Source organism: Carassius auratus, chromosome 7 (genome assembly GCF_003368295.1).
Source record: "Carassius auratus strain Wakin chromosome 7, ASM336829v1, whole genome shotgun sequence".
Taxonomy (NCBI): Eukaryota; Metazoa; Chordata; class Actinopteri; order Cypriniformes; family Cyprinidae; genus Carassius; species Carassius auratus.
The window spans coordinates 12,500,224-12,520,699 of NC_039249.1; the positions used below are offsets into that span (position 1 = coordinate 12,500,224).

The window sequence follows — 20,476 nt, forward strand, 5'->3', positions numbered from 1 at the left end:
ACAACAGAAAGATAATTTGAAATATTTTTACAATTTAAATTCTATTGTAATATATTTATTTTAAAATGTAATTTATCACATAATCCTTCGGAAATCATTACTGACCCTAAGCGTTTTGAACGGTCTATTTAAGTTGTGAGCCAACATAGTACTCATATGATTCAGCAAAACAATACAAAAAAATAATAGTTTATTAATAATATCATGAATTACAAAGTCCAACTATATGCTAAAGTATTAACCTGACTTAAGGTGCGGACACACAAAAAAAATTGAGCAAAATCCAGTCATTCCAGTAGTAATCTGAACGATCAGCACGTTTCGCATGAGGGCGGAAAAGTTGACCAACAGAAAGTTGCTTGCCTGGAAACGGATTTATGTGTGTGCTGTACTTTATACCTGTACATATCTAGTGAATAATACAGATGGTATTGGCTAATATGACTGAATAGGACAATTTACAATTTTGTAAATGCACAAACACAAGTGAGATTATCTAGCCTAACATATTGATTCATATTTAAGCTATTCTATAATATTACTGTATTTATATCTTTTGTGAGCATACTGTAAAAGGTTTCTTTCAAAACATAGAAAATTTGACAGACCGCAAACTTTTGAATGGTAGTGTTGTTGCATACATAGATAGCTGTTCTTTTTTACATGATATCAGACAAAACACTCATTTAATAAATTCAGCAGCCTTCAGTCATTATAGGTATATGACAGTAATTTGGTCTTTGTTCCCATAGCCTCTGTTGATAGTGCTTCCCTTATGGTGTCTGAGACTGCAGACATCCCTGATCACAGCTGTTCCTCTGAAGACTTGTGCTCTCTAGAAGTACAAGGCTCTGAATCCTCTCCATATGGCACTTTACGCATCGTACCTACTGATGGTAGCTGCACAAGTCTGGATCACAGCACCCGCTCCTCTCTGAGGCGGCAGACCCCTGCTCGACTTGACCCCAGTGAGTCCTCTGTCACGCCGGATCCCAAGCCCCACTCGCCCCAGCTGTCACCCGATGCTGTTAACGTGCTTGAGAAGGAGGAGATTACAGGCGTTAAACCCACGTCTCGCTCGCAGCACCGAGAACGGACCAGTAAGAAGCTTATCCTTCTTTTCCCTCCAAGCACACCATCCCAATGTGCCTCCAACTCAGCAGTGACCTCCACTGCCGCCACAGCTTCTGCTCTGACCCCCTCCGCCTGCACCTCTCCGTCACCCACCGTTCAACTGCGGGGAACCCGGCTATGCTTCAGTGTCTGGTCTCCATCCTCCTCTTCCTCACAACCCCATGCTACCTCTGGCCTCAGCAACCCCAGTCAACGTGAGCGGCCCCGCACACTCCGTGCCACCAAAGGGTATCGGAAGCTTGCGAGGATTGTGCGTTCCACTAGTGAACCCATATCCTGTAATTCCATATCTAGAAGTACGTGAGTCTTTTTTCTCTTTGTGGCTCTATAGATGTTTTTTTTCATTAACAGTATCCTAGCTTAGCTTTTTCTATGTTTCACATGTAGAAAATTTGTGGGGTCAGTATTATTGATCAGACGAATGCAATACACACACACCTGGCAGCTTATATGGATTTATTAAACTGACAATAAAGACGTTTATATTATAAATTATTTCAAATAAATGCTGATCTTTTGAACTTTTCTGAACTATTCATTAAAGAATCTTGAAAACAGTTTCCACAAGAATATTAAACAGCAGAACTGTTTTAAACTTTTATAATAATTTGAAAGACACCAAATCACTATATGTTACAATTATTTCTAAAGGATCATGTGATACGGAAGACAGGGGTAATAACTGCAAAAAAAAAAAAATATATATATATATATATATATATATATATATTATATATATATATATATATATATATATATATATATATATATATATATATATATATATATATATATATATATATATATATATATATATATATATATATATATAATATTACAATATTTCACAATACTAGTGTTTTTAGTGTATTCCTGACTGTATTTGTCCTGTGTAGACTTTTTGGACCATAATGTCACTTATGATTTTTATCTCAATTGATTTGTTCTGTCAGTGTTTGATATTTAGATTTTTCCCTCAAATGCTGGAACAAAATTCAACACCCAAAAGTTTCTGTGACTGAATAAGTGCATTAATATTTAATGAGGCAAGCCTATTCATTTCATTATTGGTTGGACTGTCAATTAAATTGCAACACTATTGTATATAATTTCACACGGTACACCTTTTGCAATGCAGGCTTAATGCCACAAAAGTAGGACTGAAGCTTCTTCAGTGCATGGTTTCATAACTCAAACTCAAAACTGCAAGTGGGAATTTTTGTTTAAAAATACAATAAACCAGATTAAGCTCATTATGAAAACCACATAAATCATTTAACTTGTTCATACAGTTTATATAATCATTACTTTGTTATAGGTAGATGAAAATTATGATCTTTGCAAAGCAGCCTCATTAAATCCTTAATAACCCATAAGCAATCTGGAGAACTGAGCATGTGACTTGACTTGCAGGTGACGGTTGTGCTCCTTCTTCTAACCATCAACCTGAGGACTCCCCACAGACTCCCTGTGATCAAGGTTGCACCTCTTTTCTGTTTTCCATGTTCAGTTATTCATCTCAAGTAAAATTATGCTTATTAGAATAAACATACTAATGCATTGCTTTTAACAGCATGTATGGAGCTCTCTGAGAGCGCCCGACAACCTTCTGCCAAACAAGGTAGCCAAGGGGGCAAGAAGCAGAAGGATGGTGGAAAGGTGGACATCCAACTCAAACCTCACATCCCTCACTCAATGTCTACAGAACGGCCGCAGTCTCTTGCAGACCTCAAAACTTACAAAGACACCAAAGTGCTGGTGGCCAAGTTCCTGGAGCACTCGAGCTGCAGTCTACCTCCGGAGGTCCAGCAGGTGGTCAACAGCATTAAATGTGTTATTAAATCTGATGAGAAACACATGGAGGAGGCCATTTTCAGTGCCAGCATCATTGATCAGGTGAATTTGGTATATTTTTGTGTAGAAAACATAGTGTTCACCCTATGATCTGATATGAATACGTTTACACAGTTTTACATATGCTTAGTTGAAAGTGAAAAATCACTGAACTGAAATACATTGGGGATGTTTGTCTTTCTCATATCCTTCATATAGTTGATGACACAGTCACAGAAGATCATGGGCAGCCGGAGGAAGCATGCTCACGAAGACCTGCATTTACAGAGCTGTGGGGCTTTGAGTTCCCCATCTTCATCCTTGCGCCGTCCACCCAGAGGATCCAGTCAGACAGATGCCCCTGCTCCCCCGGATCATCAGCCTCAAAGCCTCATCAGTGTGTGCAGAGAAACTGCACTTTGACCCTCCAGACTACAAATACCATTTTCCACATTTCTGAATATGTGCCATGGCCAAGTCCTCATCAGCAGAAAACTGTAGCTCTTGAAAAAAAAAAAAAAAAACACATAAAAAATAAAAACAGCGACTTAACTTATGTTAAAAAAAGATTTAAAAAAAAAAACATAAAAGAAATACCAGATTGTTTACCTGCAGGGGTATATATTTTTATTTTATTGTCAGAAAAAAGGTCAAATGTTTGTTAAAGTGCTGAATTTGCTACTGTGTTAAATATGAGAGTGGGTCTGTAATGGACCATAGAAGATGACAACATGGATTTACCTCTTCATGAAACCTTTTTTTTTTTTTTTTTTATACACAGCTTCTGCAAACATTATGTGAACTATTGGACATACTTGGTCATTGTGTGCCACTGCAGGACAGAGACCTTTATAAAGCTGGATTATTTGACTTACCTCAGTGTGTAATTATTTTCTGTGTTGCAAAATAAAAATGTGTCTGTTTGTATTTTTTTTCTGTTACAGATAATTATTTTAAGACACTCAATTCATTGTTTGTTTGAGTGAGTTACATACTACTCTAAGGCTCTTGAGAAAGAACAGGTTTATTTCAGGTTTATCTTGTTTCAGGGAAAATCCTTGTTCAGCCGCGTTTGCACTGCTCAATATCTTTTTTTCAGTTTCTAATCTATTCTAAGGGCCCTTGGTAAACCAGACAGGGAGGCTTTTTATTTGTTACACTACTTGTTTAATTTGCAACTAACATTACTTGTGTAAATCATCTGTAGATGTAAGTGGCTCTTACACTTTATAACCTCAACTAGCTGATATTTTCATATTAAATTAAGGCATTATATATATATATATATATATATATATATATATATATATATATATATATATATAAAATAGAAAAAAAAAAGACATCTAAAGAGAAACGATATAATGAGCAACATCCCGGGATAGGTAGTGCAAATGCAACGTTCTTGGGCAAATGAAAATGTTATTTATTGTGCCGTATATTCCGCCTTCTCTTATTATTTGAGCGTCCAATTAAAATTGAGCGACAGAAGCAGTTACGCCGACAGCCAATCAGATACGTCTAAAGTGTACGGTTGTATTCACGGATTGGTTGCTGTAGATGTCAATCACGTTCCTCTGTACACCTTACACGCTGGACGACATTTTTGTGGCTTTTATCGAGACGTCCAACCTGGCAGTTAGATATATAACAAGATAAGGACACGATTTCGTAAAAATCTTTTGCTGATACGTTTACTTATGCGCGGACGTACAAATACACGGTGTTTGCGCATGCATTCTGCAGGACCGAGAACAGAGGAGGAAGGCTGGAGTTGAGTTAGTATAACGTAAGCGAACTCTAAAGCTAACGGTGTATGAATAGTCTAAACTAGCCTGCAAGGAATGGCATTCAGGGACGCGTTAAACGCATCGTTTCGGTTTGTTCATACCGTGTTGTGATTGTGCAGGATACTGTAAAGCTGGCCTTGCTGGCGGTGTCAGATGTAACGCTAACGGTCTAATAGCCTATTAGTACATTGTTGTAATAGATGTGTTTACATGCTCAATTTCGTGTTGGCTTTGAGTGTTGAGAAGAAATCGGTATCGCGTTGTTGAACTGATTTCCCGCGGCTGTTGCTCCACGCTTGCTACTTTAGCGAGGTTATAGCTAACAGCCTACAGCCGAACCGTGCATTCAGAATTGTATTTATCACCCGAGCATGACGGCAGATCTGCAGAGATGACCGTAACCGAATAAAAATGCGTAATTAAGTGCTGTAGAATCAGTCGGAGAATGGAAAGCTCATGGCTGTGTGCCGTTAGCTCGCTTCAGCTCTCATAGGCCACGTCGCCTTGCGTGTTGATGTGTTTGATCCAACGTTACTGACAGTGGCGTTGCTTGAATGCAAACAAGGAAAAGCTTGAAGTCGCCAACTGTGCGGAAGGGATAAGGAGGAACCGTCAAAGTAGTCGTGTTTTCAACTTCAGGACACTTCAAGGTTGCTGTAAGCCTATTTGGGAACAACAGAAATCTTTCAAGATAGATAACTTGGCGGAGCAGTACGTTAGTTTATTGTTTTTACGTGCGAGACTCACAAAGCTAGAGTTCGTGATCTGTGCGCCTCTTCGATTACAAGATGATCGGCTTCGGCGCGAATCGACGTGGAGGTCGCCTCCCGTCCTTCATCCTGATTGTGTTATTGGTGATTATTGTCATTGTGTCGTTCAACTACTGGAGCGTGTCCACTAAACACGGGCGGCTGCTGGACGAGCTGGCCGAGATGCAGACGCAGGTGAAGCGCACGGACGCGGCGCGCTCGCGCCTGGAGAAGAGAAACTCCGAGCTGATGATGCAGGTGGACACGCACCGGAAACAGATCGACCAGAAGGACGGAGACAACAGCGTGCTGGAGAGTAAGCTGCAGGCCAGGGATGTGCTGGTCAAAGCCTGCACCGATGAGAAGGTTGGTGAGGGAAAAGGAACACGAGGGTTTCATTTATAAAAACAGGCACATCAGTACTGTGCTGTATGAGGTGAACATGTATTAAAGATTTACATTCTGTCTGTTTCCAGCCACTGTCATGCCTTACATCCTTGCAAACTATTGTTTTGCTTGGGTACTTCTGACAGAACTGATCAGGGGTTTTCAAACATTACAGACCTCCCACCCAGACTCTGTCAACATGGGACCTTGATTTCCTCAGTAACACTTAATTTAATTGACAACTTTCATTATCATCACATTTTATTATAGTGAAAGATCCGTTTGTCGTCCAGACTAATAAACTATCTGATATTTGGACATTTTTAAGGTTTTTGGCATCTTTTTCAAATCCAGTTAACCAGTGGTTGTGAATTAAATAAATATTGCATAAACCTGTTTGTTTAGCAAATGCACAAAGTGTTGACCATGAGTTGAGAACGTCATTATGCTGAGCTGACCATTGGCCACTTCTATATAATTCTTTGCAGCGTTGCAGATGTTATGCAATTGTGAGGGAATTCAGTATATTTATCTTCAGTATGGATAGATGGTTAGAATAATGACTCCAGGTGGCATTATCTAAAACAATGACTAACCATGGCTGCGGTTTCCAAAATGATCATTAAGTCTATGTTGATCGTAGAACCAATTTTCTCCAATGGAGCTACGATCAATTTAGGATTACAGTGCTTTTGGGAAACTCGGCCATTGGAAATGTATCTCTATTATGATCAGTGCACATCCTATAAGTCTGTTTGTTTAGCCCTTTCGGCATTTGGACAAGGTTTTAATTATTTCTGGTGTTGCTTAGTTAATGCAAACAAAGTTGTGTAGGTGATTGTCTTAGTTAATAGTGCCTTGCTTCAGGAAAAATTCAGTTTTTCCGGCAGTATAGTATGTTTCACTGATCAATTTTTATTTTATTTTTATACACCGTGCATTTAAAAGTAGATTACATACTTTCTCAAAAAAAGTTAACAGTTCCCTTTGTGCCTGTTCTACTAGTTGTGTCTGCAGATAAGACAGTTTCCTTTTGTGTGACAGACGGCAGCACTGACTTTTGCTGTGCTACTTTACTTTCATTGAAACAAGAATAAATACAGGCTTCCCATAAAAATTCTGTCCACAAACTATATATAAAATGTAAAAATATGGGTGTTTACCTTTTAAAATGTTTGTTAAGTTGGTCATTTTAAGTAAAGAATGAGTGTCTTGATATACTGTATATCTCCACATCATTACACTAAAAACGTGAGCAGACAGGACAGAGAGCATGCTGCTCTTTATGGATTCAAGCCGTGGGCATCCCTGTAGTTGTGTGACACAGCTGAGAGCTCATGGTCAGGGCCCATCTGTGTGCCCAGGGATGAAAGCACACCCCACGCTCCTTCATGTCTCCAGGTCTTCCCATACTGCCCTCTGTCTCTCTCTTTATTCTTGATATTATATCAACATAACTGCTGGGTGTGTGTTGTTACTAAGGGCTAGAAAGCGGTCATGATTGCTTATTTTGTAAATAACTTTTAGTAGGAATATATATGTGAGAGTGCTTTAAATGGCATTCATTCCATTTATTGTTCTGTAGCACTTCTGTCTCTTCTCCATTGTCAGTAAATGGATCAATTGCCTTGGTTATTGTGAGAAGAGGGTGAAGTGGAAGATGTCACTTTTGCAGAAGCTCGATTTTGAGACTCATTTCTGCCTAGGTTTTGTCTACCTGGAAAGGGGAATGGGGTATATGAGCATTGATATTCCATGTGCATTTGGATGCCCTGTACTTTTATAGATTGATGCTGTGCTGCAGCAAATGTTTGGTCAAATTGCTCGCTCAGGCCCCTTTACAGATTATTACCCTTTCACGTTCATTGCCTACAGCAGTACTTGTAAAATGTGTTCTTGTTTTAGGAGGCACCCTGAAGCTTTGCAACCTTGTACAGACTGAATTAACTGAAAATGTTGATTTATACCATGCGTCCTGATGTATTTGGCTGTATGTTAGCCATTTTTCTTTAGTTTAAGTTCCCAGTCACACTTTAGTTTACCAATTCTCACTATTAACCTCAAACTAATGTCTTGCTTGTTAATATTTAGTAAGAAAATCATGAAAAAAGTACATTATTTGCTATAAAGCCTTGCCTTGTTAAACATTTCATATGCGTGCTGTTCTGATATGCTTTTTCCAGTGCATACACCTGAAGCACGCACACATTAAAAGCATGTCAAATTGCTCCTAATTACTGAACTAAATTTTGTATCGCATCTGATTGCGCTAATACTGTCTAAAACACACAAGGTGTTCATATGAACACAGTTGCTTATGTCTTAAGTGAAAGTAAACCGTTGAGAGAAACACTGATGCATGCAGCTCTTAAAGGGACAGGAGATGAAACATGCTGCTGACTTTTATTAAAGGGATAGTTCACCCAAAAAATAATTGTCATCATTTACTCACGTTGTCCCAAACCTGTATTAATTTCTTTCTTGTGCTAAACACAAAATAAGATATTTTGAGTAACCAAACAGTAGTTGGTCCCCATTGAATTTAATATAATATTCAACAGAAAAATAAACCCATTCAGGTTTAAAACAACCTGACAGTGAGTAAATTCTGGTAGAAAAATAAAACACTATAACAGAATTGACAGACAGTTGACAGAATTTTCATTTATGTGGTAAACTTTTCTTTTAATGTTAATTAAACAACAAAACGCAGAGGTAAAAATCACTCTTGACTGAAGAATTGTAATACATTTGATTTCATTAGAATCAATGTGCAATTGATGTGTATAGTGTTTCACTTTTTATATTTGTTAATTCAATAAGGCTAAATACACATACTGTACCTGAAAAATAAAGCTTACATTTAAGTGTCAAATTTTATTCCTTTCATGGTGTCATTTTATACTTTGTCCATGTGTCATTGGTTTAGGAATAGGATCTGTTCCCTACTGGGAATGTCATCCTGTTTCCTGTCCTGTAAACCAAAGGTGGAGACCATATGCACACACAGACACACCTATTCACTCATCCTTTCCTGTTCACTTTTGCTTTGTTGCTCAGATGATGTGTGCAAACTTAAGAGCACGCCACCTGTACAGCTGGGCCATTGACATGTCAAGGGCTGTCCAGTGAAATATAATATAGTAATTCATATGTAGTTTGGGAATAAAATTGGTCTGAAATATTGATTGTAGTGAACGACTGTCAATAAAGAAACATGGGTTTCTTTCTGGGCAGTAGCAACCCTATTATGAAAGATCATCGCCTTTGGATCTTCAGGTTGTTTATGATGGGAAAAAAAATCAGCCATATTCTTTTTGAATTATTAATAGTTCCAGTAAATGTTTTATGATGTAGGAAATAGAATGAAGCTGTGAAGCATAGGACCCTTTACAAATAATTGATATCTCAGTAATGAAGCTGTTTCTGAAGCTTGTGGGCTACTGGAGCTGAATTGCAAATGTTAGCAGACCTGAACCAACCCAGTTTTGATGTTACAGATATTTCTGTTATTATACATTTTGTTGTCAGTTCTCAAACTGTGTATTTAAATATTGTGGCACCATTTATTTTATAAAATATTATTATTGATTTATTCGCTTTATTAAACGGTATGATCATTTTCACCTATGGGTAACAATAGGTGTAAAAATAAGATGGTTATAGAAAATGTACAACCTGATGGGTCGAAGTGATGGAATGATGAATATTTGTACTACAACTTGCAACCAATGGTATTTGAATGGTATGCTGATCAATCTGTCAGCATGGTCAAGTGTTGACTTTAAAAAGGAGAGTGAATGTGAAGTAAACATGAAATCAAAATGGGCCCTCGCTATTTTAATACATGTCCCTGGTGTAATTGTGCACTATCACTTATTGAAGGTTATTTTAAATAGGAAATCTCTCGCTTCCAAGTACTTGGTTCCATCTTCGTATGTAAAAGCCACTTCTTATTGACTTTAGTTTTATTTAAGGTCCTAATTGTTATGGACGAAGATCAGTTCTTCAAGTCCATGGATCTGTGAGTGGTTGTTGCCCTGAGCCAAATATTGTAAAAGAGTGGCAGTGATGCAGTGAGCTCCTGTTACTCTCTCACCTGCTGATGAGAAGGGTGCTGAGATCGGCTGTTTGCTTCACAGGGTGACATTGATGCTTTAATTACTGACCTCTGTCCTGTGTGTGATTTCTCCATTCATTTCTACTTTAAATCGGGTGACTGATCAGCATATTAGTGGAATCAGCAGTAGAAGTGTACTCCTAGTGTACGGGTCAGTGTAAGGTCTGGCTTTTAGTTTCCAGTCGGTAGATGCCAGTTCAGCAGCTGTCACAGAGATGAATAGGAATGCAGTTTTCAGTTTTCTCTAGGTATTATATACCTCTTTGGCTTCATTGTGCCTGAGAGTAACTGCAAGCCCCTGCATCCTTTTAGGTATCAAAAGAGTAATAGATGGAGGCTTTGGTTTGGAAAACAAACACACTGGAGGCTCAGAAGTATTTAGGTTGAGCATGCATAGACATTGAGCTGAGCTAGTGTGAGCAGTGTTAGTGGGTTCTGCAGACACACAGTGCAGTAGACTGCTATTTTACTGTATTTCCTTCTGCTGTTCTGTCGGTAGCAGTAGCTCAAGGCTTATCAGTCCCCTGTGCTCAGTCCTTATGTCCGTTGCCCTTGCAGCTTAATTTGCCTTTCTGACTATCATCTTGTCTTGTTCTTTGAGCCAGGGCTCTGATCTCAGCTAACTCAAGCTCTGACTGTGTCCACGTCCCCCTCAGTGAATTTGTCATCTTGATCACACTTCCCTCTGAGCTTCCCCCTCTCAATCCTATCGCAAAATCACAGCCGCCTCTCTTTCAGCAGTAAAGCTCTGGAGATTGAATTCTCTTACTGTGGATCATTGAAAAGGAATTGGACAACAATACTTTTTGACCCATGAAAGAGCTGATGCTGAAGAGTGTAGGCAGCTTCACACAGTTTCTCATGGGTTCAAAATGACCAGGGGATGGTTTGATTTTATAAATAGAGAAGAAAAAAAAGTAATTAGTAAAGTGTTGGTTTTCAACATTAATATTATAATAACATTATAGAACACTAGAGTATTGGATGCTAAAAATTAAGGTTTGCCATATAAATAATCAAACCTTGATTATAGCAAAACCTTGATTTTTCATTTTGGAAATTGGGGGAAAAAGTAAAATGTAAGAAAATATACATTTTATATAGATATATAAAGACTGCATATAAAACAAATATCATATAGACAGTTATGTATATGTAAACGGTTACGTCATTTACCATTTTACGCTGTATTCTGTTTATCCATTTTGTATGATTTTAAATGGCATATAGTTGTATTTGCTTTTATGTATTCAAGTCCGTTTATTTCTGACTAAACACTTAAAATCTTTCTGGCAGGAATCATTGTATATTCTACATATATAATGTTTGTAAAATATTGCATTCCTGGTTTCACCCTTTTTTTCTTTGTGTGCTTTCCAGAATAAGATGCAAAATGATGTCGGTGCCCAGATGTCAGAGATTCACAGACTGAAAGGTAAGAAGTGCTCACTAGAGGGTGCTGCTTCCCAGCATTGCCTCTGTGTTAGTGGAACAGGGTTGTGGTGGGGTATGCAAGGGATGTACACCACTATTTTTGTACATTTTCTGATACAGTCTTCTACTCCACACTGATCTAAACAAATTATGGTAAATCATGGTTGGCTGATATTTTCATATTGTGATGTTTTGGACTGCCGATCTAATGTGTGTGTGTGTACACATTTACAGAGCAGGTAAAGGAGCTGAGGCAGGAGGTCATCCGACAGGAAGACCAACTGAGGGAAGTGCGGAAAAACAGCACCCATTTGGAAAAGAAGCTAGAATATGAGAGGTGAATACACACACTGGTGGACCCCCACCCAGAAAAAAGGGTCTTGTTTTCTATGCCCTTCCATTCCTACATAAGGGATTTGTTAAAATGTTAGACTAGTTGATCATGCAAATGTAAATCTATTATATAATATGTGCATTGCAGCTTGCAGTGTGGCCAACAAATAGCCGAGCTGAAGGCAGAATACGAAGAGAGCAAGAAAAGAGTAGAAGAAGAGGCAGCAAAACTCAGACAGGTGGGATATGAATGATTTGTTTAAACTGCAACTTGGCTCCACTAACACTATATCTTACATAAAACAAAAAATGTCTTCATTGCAGAGTTTATTAGAGAATCGTAAAGTGGACACAGGGGGTCAGCAGGTGGAGATGGATCTTGATCAATCCATCAAAAGAAAAGAGGAGGACGCTGCAGAGCACCACACAGTGGCTGCACGGCGAAATGATGGCCCACTTCTTAAAGGTAGTAGGAAAAGCCTCAGTGAGCAGATGCATAAACACTTTGGTTGAAAGAAAATCTCATTCTTTTGCTTTTCCCCCCCATCACATACACTCAAGATGATATGGGTAAACCTGGTAGCGATGCTGGAATGCCTGGCATTGAGGACAGTGAAGTAGGCAAGATAGAAGACGCACATTTTGGTGAGTATCACAAATTAAAAGATTTAAATAAACTACACAATAGTCATCTTGCTGATGAATAACAGAGAGAAAAAACTCTGAAGCATGCAGAAAAGAAAACAAATTACTTCATATTCACATTTCATGTTTCTCCAGCCCTAAAGAAGCCAGCCATCACGCCGCAGAAACACATGGAGCCCGCGGAAGCTGCAGCATTGCTGAAGGAGGAGAGGGCAGGGTTTGGGGCTGGAGCTGGTGCTGGTGCCAGACCAGGGGATGATTTGGCCCGCGGAGAACCGCTGGATCTACCGGACATGCCCCATGATGAAAACCTGCATTTGGGGAACAACGACATACCTTTGCAGCAACAGCTTCCGAAGCCGGTGGCGGACAAACCCCTGCTGTTTGACAAAGATAAGGCAGCCATAAAGGCAGATGAGTTTGGGGAGCAGCGCAGACAGCTGGGAGGTGAGAGGTCATGTTTTATCTGTGCTTATATTTCTTATAATAACACCTCTCTATTGTTTGTTGTCTTAGAAATATGATGCAGGACCCAGACATATACTGTATTTTTCTGACTATAAGTCGCACCTAAGTATAAGTCGCATCAGTCCAAAAATACGTCATGACGAGTAAAAAAAACATTAGTCCCACTGGACTATAAGTCGCATTTATTTAGGACCAAGAACCAAGAGAAAACATCACCGTCTACAGCCGCGAAAGGGTGATCTGCAGTATAGAGCGCCCTCTCGCGGCTGGAGACGGTAATGTTTTCTCTTGGTTAATTTCTCTCGGTTCATGTCAAATTCATTTTGATAAGTCGCACCTTACTATAAGTTGCAGGACCAGCCAAACTATGAAAAAAAGTGCGACTTATAGTCCGGAAAATACGGTACTCAAACACATAGTTGTAAGGATTCCATTACTGCATGATACACAAGGTAGAACTGTATTAAAACGACTCTTCATCGTTTTCTGAAATTACTTTTATTCATACTTGTTGGTTGTTGTTTTTACTATAGATGCAATCTTTTTGCATCAGTTTTCTCAATTTCTGGATGATATTACTAAAAGTTTTTTTTTAAACACTGTTTTGCTCACACACCTTCAGACAATGGAAATATTGTTTCTTTTTTAATACTGGGAAAGCCATGTAGTAGAGATTCATTATTACTGTTTTTTTTTTCTTGCTTGGGAGAAACTGTCCTGTTTACATCTTTCTTATTTTCTATGTGACCCTGTCATTAATTTAATTTTACATTTTTTATTTAAACTGTTTTTTCACATGGGAATAATGGAGATTAGAATCACACCATTAAGTGACATCTACTTACAGAAATATAATATTTTAATATCCAGTGCTGTGTCTGTCCTTGTTTCATTAGCTGAAGGTTTAAAGGCAGAGGGAGTTGGACTTCCTCCTCCTCCTAAACCAGCTCCGGGCCTTCCCAAACACATTGACCAGCACAAGGCCAGGGACCTTGCGCCTGCTGACCTTCCACGTCATCGTCAGAGTGAGTATTAAATTGTATAAAGATATCAAGATGAAGCTTCAGCTATCCACTTGCTTAGTCGTGACATCAAATACTGTTTCTGGGTCCAAGCCTCTTCTAAAATCAGGATTTTGGGGTGTACTAAAGCACAGTGTTAGTGGACCCAGAAGCTGTGACACGTGACTTTATTTTCAAATATTCTCTTATGTGGGAGTTTCCATAAAGGTTCCGTAAAGAGCCATTTGGCTACATTCATGTCTTTAGGCTCTCCCATCTTAAAAAATAGCTCACACATAAGTCGTCTTTCAAAACCTTATTTTATGCTCTGCTTGGAACAAAAAATTATGAATGTTCAAGCTGCTTCGGAATTACCAAATTGCACAAGTTGATGGTAATTCTCACTCAAGTTTTTGTTTCCACTTAAGAAAAATAAAAATGGTTTAAAAGTGACACAAGGCTGAGTAAATGATTTTCATTTTTGGGTGAAACATTCTTTTAAGACTCTCTCTGGGGTTTGATGCAACAGAATCTGGTTCTCTGCTGATTACTGCACTGCCTGACTTTGCTCCGCCTGCTAAACTCCTCCACACCATCATGTACCCCATCCCACCTAGCCCTCCTCTCTTCTTTGTGAACTCCTCGACCACCAGCTCCATTCCTCAGTTGTCCTCAGTTGATTTTATTTCCTTTGGGCCTAAATTATGGCATAAGCAATTACATTCCATGTAGCTTCATTGTCCTTTCTTAGCTTTGTATTCTAGTGAATATGCTTCTGATCTGTCTGCCTTTCTGTGCTTTCGTTTACTATTCCCTTAATGTCCTTCTTTCCCCATCTTTTACTACTAAGAATTTTTGCTCCGTCTTTTCTTTCCCCTTTCTTTCTTGCTCTTTCCTGACGGGGCCCTTCTCTGCCTCTGCAGGCCGTTTCTTTGATGAAAATGAGTCCCCTGTAGATCCGCAACACGGCAATAAGCTGGCGGACTATAACGGAGATGATGGCAACGTGGGTGAGTATGAGGCGGACAAGCAGGCCGAGCTGGCCTACAATGAGGAAGAGGATGGTGATGGTGGGGAGGAAGACGTCCAAGGTGAGCCAGGGGGAATGCGACTGCTTTGCTCTTCCGTCTCCTCTCCCTGTCCCTTGTGCTGTTGCTGTGCTGCTAAATTAAGCTGCTGGTTCAGTCTTCATGGGCTCGCAGCATACTGAAGTACTGTCAGTGTCAGCCCGTTTGGCCTAATGCTTGAAAGACTTGTTGAAGGGGTCAATCAAGGAGAATGCCCTCACCTCAGTGTGCTGAGAGCATGTGTGAATGAGAGAGAAAGTTATGAATGTGAGCTTTTTAACCTTACCGGACCTTGTGGTTATGAGACTGAACCTTCTCTCCCAGCATGCCTCATTCCAGTCATTGTCTGTACTAATCAGCATGCTTGTGTGTAGAGTTATTGTGTTTTCGGTGCACGTGACACCTGTGCCATCAACACCACAACACCTGTGTTGGATCTTTTTCACCAGGGATTTGACATTTTAAACGAGTTGTTTTGAAGTCACTGCTGTTTAGGCTTGTAGACTGGGCCATCTTAATGCATTTTGCTAGCATCTCTATCACTTATCTCTTGTGACGGTTATAAACCATATGTCTCTTTGGCCATGTTCACAATGGAAAGTCTAGAGAGTGACCACTGCATGTAAGTGCAAGAATGAATCCTGTACTTTTCTGTTCCGTATGCATACACCATGGGCTGCATGATATTTCTAAATAACAAGTATATTTGCAATAACTCAAACAATTTGGTAATTTGAGGTTTTCTGGTCGATTATAACTATATATAATATACCATATTAAGAGTTAATAAATATTAAATTACATTCTAGGATTTGACATTTATAAAAAAAAAATTATTCAAAGTTGCATTAAAACACTGCTGCTCACTTTCAGAAGTTGTTGTGAAACTTGTGTTGGTAATATTTTTATTTTTTAAATATATTTAAGTTGAATTAATTTTACACAGACCATTGACGTGTATTGCACATTGCATTAAGTTAGCACATATTGCATGTCTTTAATAATATGCAGCCCTATATTATATAGTAATAACCATAGAAACATTTTGGCAGCTGAAAAAAAAAAAACTGTGACCGTTTTACTTGACATTTTTGACAAAAGTTACCATTTGAAATTTGTTAGCAAACAAAAAGAATATTTACGATAGGCTGTAAAATCGATTAATTGATACCGAATTATTTTACAGCCCTAACTTGCAGGATTCAAACAATGTGGTTGTCACTCCCAAAACTTTGCAGTGTGTATGTGGCCATGGTAGTGTTCACTATTATTAGTTTGAATGTGCATAGGCATATTTGTCTTCACCCATGAAATTTAGGCTAGTTAGTTAATCAGCCATTGTTGTAATTGTAATCACTGAATTGTAATTATCCATGTTGTATCTTTCAGACGATGAAGATCGGGAAGCTCCAGGTGAAAGGGTTGTGGATTATGGAAAGCGACATCAAGCCATTGACGTCCTGTAGTGAAACCTCTCAAAAATCCTTTACATTGAGCTTTGGATGCTTTTGACAGTGAAGTAGCCAAGCCAGGAAAAGGAACTTTGGATTTCACCTGCAATTTTGGTATCATGATAGGAGACATTCAGACTATTCAAACTATTTCATTGTCTTCAGAGAGGAACGAGTTTCAGTGGTTTCGGCTGTGAAATCAGTGAATGCAAAGAATTTAAATCAACTTAAATACGACAGTGATTTCATGATCTGCTGCAAATGTTTGCTTGCACATGACATACTTGGAGCATATTGTTTTCATGTTGGTTTTTTTGCCCCCATTTGTAGCACAGGTCTATCCTAAATGGGATTTGGAACTAATATATTATACAAATGTTTTTTTTTTTTTTTGGGGATAATAAAATGGCTTCTCCAGGGACTGGGGGACACTACTGTGAATAGATAATAGAGAAGTACTATTTCTCTGTTAGATTAACATAGTGGAACATATTGATACTACTGGTGTAAAGGACCTCTACAACACCAGGTTTCCCCCTTTTTTTCTCCTCTCTTTATCTTTTTTGGAAAATTGTTGCTAAATCGAAGTATAAACAATGGGAAGTTGCTGTTCAACTTTTTAACATCGCTCTGGCTCATAATGGCACCAATTGGTCAGACGTGTTTGTTTTTTTTGTTTTTTACTACCGTTTCTTATTCTGAAGGAGCACTCAAAAGTGCACATGGAGTCTTGTAAGGACATTGTTGCATGCAAAAGGCAGCATTTGTAAATCAGCCAGTAGATCATCAAGAAAATGGAAAAAAGCAATACCCCAGACTAAACTCATCACAGCTGTTGGCCTGCTTCCTTTCTTACTGGTAGCTGTACAGTACATATAAGGAGAAATCTGAGTGTCAATGAATGCTGTAAAATTGTTAAACTCTCAAAAGGACATAATGATCATAGACCTAACTGTTTATGTTTGTTTCATAACTAAGCAGAATTTGGTAGGGTTGGCATACTGAATGTACTCTTATAGCTTGTGATTGTTTTTGAGATCTGTCACATGGATGTTTGGGCTCTCTTACACAGCTGTGCAGTGCAATCTAAGTATAACAATTAACAAAATATTCTAGATTTCAAATAAACTGGTCCTGTTTTGGGAAAAGTACAAATCCTATCACTGTGACTGAAAGGCACAATATGTAGTTTTTTTTTTAATTCCCAAAAAACACTAGAACAGGCTTCTATATTTAGCTGACTTGTGTACTTCTAATATCCCAAATGTTGTGAAGAATGTTTAAATCCAAATTATTTTAAATAGTGACTCGTTCCTGGTCATTGCGTCACCTGCCAAATGACATCATGCAAACTTGATTTCCGGTTTTGTTTTGTAGACAACATGGATCACCAAAGGCGCTTTAATAAAACGCAAAACATAATATAATGGTGACGACCGCACAGAGGAGCATTATAACATAACTTTCAAATGTATCTAGTATGGTATAAAAAATAAAAAAAAAGTGTTGCTATACCGGAAGAAGCGGGCGCCATCGACTGTGGCATAATAAAAGCTCTGCTGCTTTTGAGCCATGTGTCACGCTTATCCCACATTAACAGTTACTTCAGCGTCTTTGTTTCACTTTGGCGGCTTTCAGCCTCACCCTGCTTCTACTACGACGTTAATACATCTTTATTACATTAGCTCATCCATAACCATGAGTTCTGCCCGAGTCCCGTCGGATTGCATCAGTTGTGGGGATGAAGACAACAACTCCCATGATCCCACACTCAGTCACGGTGTCATCAAACTACTTCTTTGTTTGTTTTGAATTCGCGCCCTCTAGCGGCGACATCTTACATATTGTGCCTTGAAGTCTAGAAAGTAGTAGCATCAAGAAGAGCACCCAGAAATATTCATTCATTTGTCCCAGGCTGCTTTACAAACATAAATGATTATATTACGGTAACAATAAAATGTTTCTTTTTTCTGTAAAGTATTACTGTCTGTTTGCATTAAGAACGTTTATATTTGTGCCAAAGATTGACGATCTTTCAAAATATTTTGTTATAAGACATATGTATAAGGAATGCCTTTGTATGATACGATGGCATCTAACGTGGAATGGAATTCGCTTAATTCAGGAATACACAGGCATTCCACCATTGTGCTTAGTAACGGTATTGCCATGACAACCAGAACGTGCCTTTCCTTCTCATATCATACTCTGCGCTCGTTCTGTTTCTACTGGCGGCTTGATGTCGATGTGCTATGCATAAATAAATCCGATGCTAATGCTAGCGCACATTAGTTAGTAGTTACTCAGTCTGCTACTTTTGTTCTATTATCAAAAGCTAACATAGTGGAGCCACATTCCTGTCAGAATAATTAAATGAGTGATACTGTAATCTTTGTTAGTTTACCTGACAGGCTAACTTGTGAATCCCGACACTGACTCAACTGAATTTGAATTTGAAACGGAATTACTCTCCCCTCTGCATTTTTATGTGAGTCTCGCTATTGTAAAGTGTTATTTTTTTAAATGGGTAATGTAACTGTAAGCTAAACCTGTCGCACTGCGAAGCCTCAATATTGTTTTGATACTCGGAACAACAGAAAGGGGGTGTGGGATGCGCACCGCAATACGCATGCGCGCTCTTCTTCATCCGGGTACTTGCCGTTGACTGTGTGGGTACGGAGGCGGGAAATGGCGTCCAGAGGTGCGGGGAGGACAGAGGTGAACATCGTCTGAAGGGGCACGCAAAAAAACAGCAAGTGTCAGCAGCTCTGAAAACGACCGAGATTCTGCGTCTCGATTCCTGGAGATTCGTCCAGTAAGTTATTACCCCGTCTCTATTGCTTGTGAGGATGGGATCCCCCCAAAACCCCCGTCTGTTTGCTCTGGTCGGTAATGTTTCGCTGTGGTTCGCTCCCGTAGTAACTAAACCCGCGGCAAGGTAGCTGCTGTTTTCGAGAGTCGTTCCCGCGCTTTCTCTGTCATTCGAACGCTGCCAGTTGTTTTGAATGGCATACGAGGCTTCTTCTAGTAACAGCGGGTCACGAGAGGCTGGTTTCCTACGGAGAGAATGCTTGCATGTGTCCTACATTGAAGACAGACATGCACAGATGTGTTCAGAGCGTTTGCTGCGTTTAGAAATACATCTCACGGACTGTGGAGTCGTGTAATCATTGTGTGGACAGTTACTCTCAACGTCTGGTTAAACGGGGAAATCGTGAGAAAGTTGCTCGTCTTCCGTACAGAATCTCTTAAGCGTGTGTTTCCCGCCCACCACCAAACTGTTCAGGTTTCAGCGGTTGAATTTCATAATTTCTTAAGTGTCTGATAAGGTTAAACAGTCATGGTGTGGCAACACTTAATGTGTTGTCTGTCTCTTCTTCTTTTTCTAAGATCTGTCTGTAGTTATTTGACTGTTGGGCAGCGGGTCCTTAACCATTGCTATTCCATTGTCAAGTCTATTTCAAGGGCCCTCAGAGGCTTTTTTTGTTTGTTTTGTATGTCTGATAAAATTTCAAAACATACATTTGTTTTCAAACTTTTTCATTATGAGAAACTACCACTGTCACGATAATAAAATAGCTAACCTTACACATTAGAAATCTTAATGTGTTCTTCCTGTTTTGTGGTAGAAACTAAAGACACTTTTTTTTATATATACATTCTGCTGAATTAAAATATCTTTCATAAATCAAAACTACACAACTAGCTTCTAAAGATACTAGAAAATACAACAATTTAGGATCTGCTGATAGTGTTTGAGAAAATGAATGAAAAATTTAATTACACCCTGCCATGAAACAGTTGCAAGAGCTTGGTATGTTACATTTCTTATTGTTCTTCGTAGTAAAGTCATAGTTAAAAATGCTAAATTACTGGCAAACCGCGCAGAAGTTCAACTAAGATGTTTAGACACCATTGGTCAAGTGTTACTATTAAAATCTACAGGTCAGGGAGTTCACTATAAGGTACTCAGTGCAGCGTTATTGTAAACTAAAACTGAAATTTTTTCAATAATTAAGATAATACCGGCAAAATATGAATATTACATGAAAGATTTTAATAAA

The 20,476-nt window shown here is 38.8% G+C and overlaps 3 protein-coding genes across 4 annotated transcripts in view; all 3 read left to right on the forward strand.

Moving 5' to 3' along the window:
* Positions 1-4,215, forward strand: part of fam189a1 (family with sequence similarity 189 member A1) — a 94,096-nt gene extending 89,881 nt beyond the window's left edge. The window contains exons 9-12 of the mRNA XM_026267376.1: positions 753-1,430; positions 2,548-2,613; positions 2,708-3,030; positions 3,187-4,215. Coding sequence (XP_026123161.1) covers positions 753-1,430; positions 2,548-2,613; positions 2,708-3,030; positions 3,187-3,390 — 1,271 coding nt within the window. The 3' untranslated portion in view covers positions 3,391-4,215. The remainder of the gene's footprint in view (positions 1-752; positions 1,431-2,547; positions 2,614-2,707; positions 3,031-3,186) is intronic.
* A 315-nt stretch (positions 4,216-4,530) lies between these two features.
* Positions 4,531-18,392, forward strand: golm2 (golgi membrane protein 2). 2 transcript variants are annotated; one of them, XM_026267377.1, is made up of 10 exons: positions 4,531-5,872; positions 11,394-11,448; positions 11,682-11,784; positions 11,929-12,019; positions 12,105-12,246; positions 12,342-12,425; positions 12,561-12,872; positions 13,790-13,918; positions 14,818-14,985; positions 16,351-18,392. In XM_026267377.1, the coding sequence occupies exons 1-10, from the start codon at positions 5,546-5,548 to the stop codon at positions 16,425-16,427; spliced, it is 1,488 nt and encodes a 495-aa protein (XP_026123162.1). In that variant the 5' UTR covers positions 4,531-5,545; the 3' UTR covers positions 16,428-18,392. The 2 variants fall into 2 exon arrangements, with proteins under 2 accessions (XP_026123162.1, XP_026123164.1); XM_026267379.1 differs by lacking the exon at positions 14,818-14,985 and having other exon boundaries at positions 4,532-5,872.
* A 656-nt stretch (positions 18,393-19,048) lies between these two features.
* ctdspl2b (CTD (carboxy-terminal domain, RNA polymerase II, polypeptide A) small phosphatase like 2b) overlaps positions 19,049-20,476 on the forward strand; it is a 29,819-nt gene continuing 28,391 nt past the window's right edge. Inside the window, exon 1 of the mRNA XM_026267380.1 lies at positions 19,049-19,227. The gene's annotated coding sequence lies outside the window, so the exon portion shown is untranslated. The remainder of the gene's footprint in view (positions 19,228-20,476) is intronic.

Excerpts from the sequence above, each read along its gene's own strand:
- golm2 (XM_026267377.1), top strand. The coding sequence starts at position 5,546 with ATGATCGGCTTCGGCGCGAATCGACGTGGAGGTCGCCTCCCGTCCTTC. Across the intron at positions 5,873-11,393 it reads AAGCCTGCACCGATGAGAAG|AATAAGATGCAAAATGATGT; the intron begins GTTGGTGAGGGA and ends TGTGCTTTCCAG. Across the intron at positions 11,449-11,681 it reads AGAGATTCACAGACTGAAAG|AGCAGGTAAAGGAGCTGAGG; the intron begins GTAAGAAGTGCT and ends ACACATTTACAG.